This window comes from Engraulis encrasicolus, chromosome 14, assembly GCF_034702125.1.
Source record: "Engraulis encrasicolus isolate BLACKSEA-1 chromosome 14, IST_EnEncr_1.0, whole genome shotgun sequence".
Taxonomy (NCBI): domain Eukaryota; kingdom Metazoa; phylum Chordata; class Actinopteri; order Clupeiformes; family Engraulidae; genus Engraulis; species Engraulis encrasicolus.
In genome coordinates this window covers 26989147-26996646 of record NC_085870.1, presented here as the reverse complement: position 1 = coordinate 26996646, position 7500 = coordinate 26989147, and the positions used below count along the sequence as shown (strand labels likewise).

The 7500-nt window shown below is 45.1% G+C and overlaps 1 protein-coding gene across 2 annotated transcripts in view; it reads right to left on the bottom strand.

Annotated features, from left to right (window-relative positions):
* Positions 1–7500, bottom strand: part of itpr1b (inositol 1,4,5-trisphosphate receptor, type 1b) — a 275465-nt gene that overhangs the window by 73120 nt on the left and 194845 nt on the right. For both annotated transcript variants that reach the window (XM_063215285.1, XM_063215286.1), the window contains 2 exons: positions 4583–4783; positions 1–105 (listed from right to left, as the gene is read on the bottom strand). The exon at positions 1–105 is cut by the window's left edge and continues 6 nt beyond it. In XM_063215285.1, the coding sequence (XP_063071355.1) occupies positions 1–105; positions 4583–4783 (306 nt within the window). The remainder of the gene's footprint in view (positions 106–4582; positions 4784–7500) is intronic.

Sequence of the window (7500 nt, the reverse complement as noted above, 5' to 3'; positions counted from 1 at the left end):
TTCCAGCACCAGGTCCATTCTCTTCTTGCCCAGGGGGTTGATGTCATTCAGGATCAGGGCGATGATGATGTCAATGCCGTTACACTCATGTGTGGCGATGCAGTTCTGAGATAAACAAACAAACAAACAAACAAACAAACAAACAAACAAACAAACAAACAAAAAAATGGAATCAACATCCAGAGAAACACAGTTCCTCTACACAATACTCTTTCACATATTAACTTTTATGTATAATCTTCATTTACTCTCTATTATCGTATTTACTTATTGTATTTACATATTACTTTCTTATTCACTAGAGTATTTAAGTGTTAATATCAGTTAAGTGTTTATATGATATTTTTCTTCGTGTGAGTTCTGGAGCCGTGGCCATGATCTAACCCTTTCACCTGCACTGCACTGTAGCACCTGACTTGATAAAGTCATGATGCACGTGATAAATTACCAGGACAATAACAGTAAAAAGACAGGCCTCGACTCGACACAATACACGGGTCGCGAGCCAACACAAATAAAGCACCACACGTCGGCAACAGGTATAATTTACACGGCCACATTCGCTGCTTGCACAATGGTTCCCGCATGGAAACCGAATTCTTGCCTGCCATTTATCACGAGCACGGGCGCATTAAATGGCGATATGTCAGCCCGTGCAGCGGCGTGTAAGGCAAAGTAAACAGTGCGCTGGGCCAGACGAGAGAGGAGTGCCACAATCTCCTGAGGTGAGGTGAGGTGTGGCGGATATTTGATCAGCCCTTGATGCTCTTGGCATGTGGCACCATGTAGTGCAGCACAACACCGTGCAGCACAGTGCAGAATAATTAAAAGCAGGGCAGCACAACTTAGCACAGTGCAGTACAACACAGTGCAGTACAACACAGTGCAGAATAATTAAAAGCAGGGCAGCACAACTTAGCACAGTGCAGCACAGTGCAGAATAATTAAAAGCAGGGCAGCACAACTTAGCACAGTGCAGCACAACACAGTGCAGAATAATTAAAAGCAGGGCAGCACAACTTAGCACAGTGCAGCACAACACAGTGCAGAATAATTAAAAGCAGGGTAGCACAACTTAGCACAGTGCAGTACAACACAGTGCAGTACAACACAGTGCAGGGTAGCACAGTGCAGAATAATTAAAAGCAGGGTAGCACAACTTAGCACAGTGCAGTACAACACAGTACAGCACAGCGCAGTGCAGGGCAGCACAGTGCAGAATAATTAAAAGCAGGGTAGCACAACTTAGCACAGTGCAGCACAGTGCAGAATAATTAAAAGCAGGGTAGCACAACTTAGCACAGTGCAGTACAACACAGTGCAGTACAACACAGTGCAGAATAATTAAAAGCAGGGTAGCACAACTTAGCACAGTGCAGTACAACACAGTGCAGGGTAGCACAGTGCAGAATAATTAAAAGCAGGGTAGCACAACTTAGCACAGTGCAGTACAGCACAGTACAGCACAGCGCAGTGCAGTGCAGGTCAGGTCAGCGTAATTCAAGGCAGGCTATCACAACATAGTACAGTGCAAGGTCGCACAGTGCATACCCTAGTACCACAGCCAAGTGCAGCACAACACGATGTAGTGCAACACATCACAATGCAGCCCAGCAGTGCAGCACAAAGTAGTGCAGGGTAGCAGCAGTGCAGCAGAATATAGTGCAGGGTAGCACCAGTGCAGTGGCATGCAGCACAGTGTAGCACAGTGCAGCACAACACGGTGCAGGGACCAGGGTAGCACATAGTAGCACAGCACAGTTCAGGGTAGCACATTGTAGCACAGCACAGTTCAGGGTAGCACATTGTAGAAGAGCACAGTAGGGATGCACCGATACCACTTTTTTGAAAACCGATACAAGTACGAGTACATTAATGTGTGTACTTGCCGATACCGAGTACCGAGTACAGAGTACCGATACCTTTTACCACCAAAATACAATGAAAATAAATGCATGGCCTTGTTTTTTCCCACCTGTGATATTTTTATTGTCCATTTCCATGTAGATTTAAATGTTAGTAAATGTATGAGGTGGCACTTTTTTCCATGCTGCTTTGAAGTCCACAGAACGTGACAAGATTTTGCATTGTTTTGTGTAATAGCAGTATCGTTCCTGGTATCGGCAAGTGCTTGACGAGTACGAGTACGAGTACGAGTACGAGTACGAGTATAATGAGCAGTATCGGGTGCCGATACCGATACCAGTATGAGACGCAGCACAGTGCAGGGTAGCACATTGCAGCACAGCACAGTGAAGGGACCAAGGGTAGCAACACGTTGGACAGTGTAGCACGGTGCAGCACAATGCAGCAAATGTAAGCAAAGTGAAGCACAACACAGTACAGCACAATAGAGTGCAATACAATACTGTACAGCACAGCACAGCACAGCACACTGTAGCATTTGACATGACCTCTCTCTGGGGAAAATCACCAGGTCCCGCCCATCACGTGAGGGAACAGAGCAAACAAAAGGTGCGTTCCACTTCACTTCAGACAAAAGAGCCGTCGTCAATCAAAAAGAGCCAGGAGGAGGAAAGAAAAAAACCCTGAAAGGCTTCTGTAGGTCAACTAGGCTGATTGCATAACGCCAGAGCAGAGGTATTTAGGTCTCTAACAAGTACAGGCCTGTAACCTGCTCACAAAGGTCAATGCCAAAATGAATTTATCTGCTTTTTTCCCCCCAAAAAGATATTGATTGAACAAAGATGAAATGTATCGCAAGATTCATTATCACGTGCCATTTCCACCCATTGAATAATAATATAAGATGAGGAAGAAAGTGTGTAAGGTGGATCAGGACTAGCCTGTGATAGGACCAACCCCATTAAAAGACCATGAGATGAGGAATCATCACTGAAAAAGAGGAACATGTTGCACCATGAATTACCTTTTTTTTTTTTTAATTGACATTTTTAATTTAGTTTTCATTACCTCCGCCAAGTAGGTTATGTTTTCGGTCGCGTTAGTTTGTCTGTCTGTTTGTTTGTTTGTTTGTTTGTTTCTCTGTCAGCAGGATAACTCAAAACATTATGAATGGATTTGGATGAAACTTTGTGGAGTTGTTGGAAATGACAAAGGGAAAATGTGATTAAATGTTGATGGTGATCAGGATCACGATCCAGAACCAAGACTTTTTAAAAGATTTTTCACCATTGCGGGATAGGGTGAAGTTTGACATTCGAGTAACTCCACAAAAAGATAGGGGGTAAAATACGGGGTAACATAGTCAAACAGCTTCCTTGGCGGAAGTCTGCACTCTTGAAGTGCATTTCTACTGTAGTTTCATTTCAGTTAATGCATGGTGTGACCTTTTCCACTAATTTTTCAGCAATACTTTATTTTGGTCAGTACCCTAAAACGAGAAGAAGAAAACTGTTTGGGTGAGGCCTGCTCCAACCGAACTTTTATAATAAACATCAGTCATGTGCTGCGTTAATGACAGATATGTGCAAGCAGTCCAGAGGCGATCTCCACTTTGACCCCATTGACATTGAACTACCATGACTTACCTTGCGCTGCCTATCTACCATCATTGGGTCAACCGGACCACTTAACAAGGTCACTGAATGACGTATGCAAGGTCTTTAACTGTAACAGGGCAATAACCTGCGCACAAAGGCCAAATTTCTGCCCTGTTTTCGGCCTTAAAAGGGAAGGCATTTCCTTTAGCGCTTGTTCCAATTCAATTATCTAAATTAGATCAGGCAGATGAAATTAAGGCTAATACACTCATGTTGTTAGCATGGTGTTGGGGCTGTGCTACAGACAGCCATTTTGATTAAATCGAAGTTGTTGCAGGGTTACTCCATCAACGTCACTGACATTTCAAAAACCTTTTCCCAGGACCCCCCCAAAAAAAGAGAATTCCTTTTCACGACTCTGGTATGCACATGATTACATCTACTACTATACAGATCGAGGCCCTGATTATTAAGGTAGTAGCATGCGTAAAAATCAAACTAGATTAATTTGTGGGGATGCAATGGTATGCCAGGGGAAAAGGAAGACTTAATATCCAGGAAGTGTGTGTGTGTGTGTGTGTGTGTGTGTGTGTGTGTGTGTGTGTGTGTGTGTGTGTGTGTGTGTGTGTGTGTGTGTGTGTGTGTGTGTGTGTGTGCCTCTCTCTCTCTATATGTCAGGCCTGGTTCTTGTGGCAGGGCTTCTAACTGTAAAATAGGTGTGTGTGCGTGTGTGTGTGTGTGTGTGTGTGTGTGTGTGTGTGTGTGTCTCTCTCTCTCTATATATATATATATATATATATGTCAGGCCTGGTTCTTGTGGCAGGGCTTCTAACTGTAAAATAGGTGTGTGTGTGTGTGTGTGTGTGTGTGTGTGTGTGTGTGTGTGTGTGTGTCTCTATACAGTATATATGTCAGGCCTGGTTCTTGTGGCAGGGCTTCTAACTGTAAAATAGGTGTGTGTGTGTGTGTGTGTGTGTGTGTGTGTGTGTGTGTGTGTGTGTGTGTGTGTGTGTGTGTGTGTGTGTGTGTGTGTGTGTGTGTGTGTGTGTGTGTGTGTGTGTGTGTGTGTGTGTGTGTGTGTGTGTGTGTGTGTGTGTGTGTGTGTGTGTGTGTGATACCTGGTTCTCGTGGCAGGGCCCCTGGCAGTACTCGGTGAGGCTCTCCACGGTCTGGTTGATGAGGGCCACGTTCTTCTCATTGATGTAGAGGCCCAGCAGGCCTAGGCCCCCTGTGGTGCTGCCACAGATGCAGTCCAGGAACTGTAGCGTCTCACACACCAGGTTGTAGTTGTTCTTGTTGTTCTGGTTGCGAAGGAAGTTCTGGATAGATAATGAAGAAGATAAGGTAAGATAGTACACTATTGTTACACATGTGTTACAGAAAATTGTCTTTAGACATGGCTCTGTGCTCAAAAACTGTCTTTTGGCAAGGCTCAATAACCATTCACACAGATAATGCTGTATATCCATGTGTCATGAATAAACAAACATAGCACATGCACATATACAGACACACATTTTTTTCTGTGGGGGGGGGTGTTGCCTTTTTAGGACAGGGCAGTGTAGAGTGGAGTAGGAAGGGATGGGGAGAGAAATTTGGCAGGACTAGGACATGATCCAGGCCAAGCTCGAACATGGTTCCCCTGGCCGATCGCCCGTATATGGTACGGGTGTTAAAGCAGTGCACCATTGCACCACTCCCCCACCACCCATATACCCTCCCAACTCTGCCTGCTTGATTTCAGATCACGTCAGTATTTACGTTATTGCTTAATATTCCTTTATGCTGTTGTGCTAATTTTGTACTGGCTTTCCCGATGAAGTAACTGTGACCAGTTAGGTCATTACTGTGGAAAACCCCATAGTACAGTTTAATGATAATGCTATATAGCCCCTGAGGAGAATAAAGAATATATAAAGTATTTAAAGTGAACAAATAGTTTTTAATCCAGATATATAGTACAGCACAGTACAGTATATGCAGCTATCAAACTGCTGTAAGAAGAGCTTATCTGCATATGGTTAATTAGAAAAATGAAAGCCTGTTGGGCTTTTCAGCTACCAGGATTACAACCAGCACGCTCATAGTTGATACTGTTTATCCGACAGGACAGGAAGCTTCTGGAAAGGCGATGAGAGAGTCATTGAGAGAAATCGAGTTGGGGGGTGGGGCGGTGGCGGTGTTGACAGCTTTGGCCGGGCCCTGGACAAAGCCGTCTGAAAGGGCCCTCCAACCAATACATACAATGTCAATGCAATCCCAATTCTGGGTCCCCTCTGTTCCTGGGCCCGGGACAACTGACCCCTTCGTCCCTTCCGTTGGCGTCCCTGCACAAGGCAACCAGACCAGGGCAGAGCAGGAGAAGGGGAAGGGAAGGGTAAAGTCAGGCTGGTGGGAAAGCCCATGGGCAGGAAGGAGAGAGTGGGAAGAGAGTGGAGGAAAAAGGAGGGTGGTGGTGGCCATGGTGATGTGTTGATGTAGTGAGCGGCCGACCACAAAAAAACAGGGAGCCTTTACAGGAAACGTGAGTTACTGCTGGATGACGTCACGACTTTCCAGAGAACTCCACTAAGGCACTACCAATAGCGAAACCGGGAGAGGGAGAGGGAGAGGTAATACAGTATGCATGTTTACAACAAAAGGCGATTAGTTAGCACACTGCACTGACTTGTCCATGTTAAATGAGAATCCCGGCCAATGTCAACATGCAGTTGTATTGCTCACTCTAGCCTCATAAGATTTTTTTTCCCCTGTTCAGCCCTTTCCGAGATCCTGGCCAAAAGTTATGCAACATCAGCAGCAACACAGCAATAACTTTTGGGATGATATTTGGAATATGTTAAAGTTAGAGAAGGAAAGATCTTAAATGTCTTTTAAAAATATTTTAAGTGATGGGAAAATATATTTAATGTGACTAAAACGACTTAAGAGTTATTTAGATAGAGGGTACAGGTTGCATTTTTTGGTGTGTTGTTCAAGACCACTTCAGCCATTGAAGGAGGCGTAAAGTACATATAGAAAAAGGTAAGGGTGGGATTTGAACCTGTAACCCTCTAATGTATTGACTAACTACGTAACCATTAAGCCGATCAAACTGCCCCTTTTTACTGGTCTCTGGACAATAAGAGAGAGAGAGGAAAGCAGGGCTTGATACTGGCAATTGCCAACTAAACAAATGTTGATGAAACTTGGCTGTGGCTAGTGATCATTTTATATAGTCTGACTACTGCTAAGCGCACACTACTACTACTAGCTTATTCTTGGCTATGGCACATCACAATAGCCTTTATTCTATTAACTGTCATTCATTACTATTTTATTATTATACATCACAAGGGACTACTTGTACATTACATGTAGTGTATTTTCATGTTTAAAGATATTTAAAGGCAGATGTGACTAGTGGGCAGTGACTAGTAGAAAGTCACAGTGGCCGATGATTAAATAAAAGTTAATGTCAAGCCACGGAGGAAAGGAAAAGGAGGGAAAGGGTATTCCCAAATTGTTTTCCAGCCAGTGATGGCTGTACAGGGTGGGAATTAGCCACTTAGAGAGGCAATCCCATGGCACAGAGTCGGGTCGAATCAAAGGCATCTTTCGCATGTCGCTGCCTCAATCGTCCCAATAGGATTAAGTCATGATTAGCCTGCTAGGCCGTCCCTGGTGCGGCGTGAAAAGCCATTGAGGCAGACACCAACGAGATAAGCAAGTCACTGGCTGGCTGGCAATTCGGTAAAGCCGCTCTAGACCAGACGGAGAAACCGATGGCCTCCCTCACCCCACCACCACCACCACACTTCTCCCCACACCACCTAAACTCCCAGCAGGAGTGGAGGTGGTGCCCTGCCCCTACCCGTCCAGCTGCCCCACACACTGCTCAGGGGTCAGGGCCTGAGCCAGGGCCTGAGCCAAGCCTGCCCCTCCCCTGGCCTGGTGGACCAGGGAAATAGCTGTGGTACTCAGCCTGTGCTGGTTAGCCTCTCTGTGTGTGTGTGTGTGTGTGTGTGTGTGTGTGTGTGTGTGTGTGTGTGTGTGT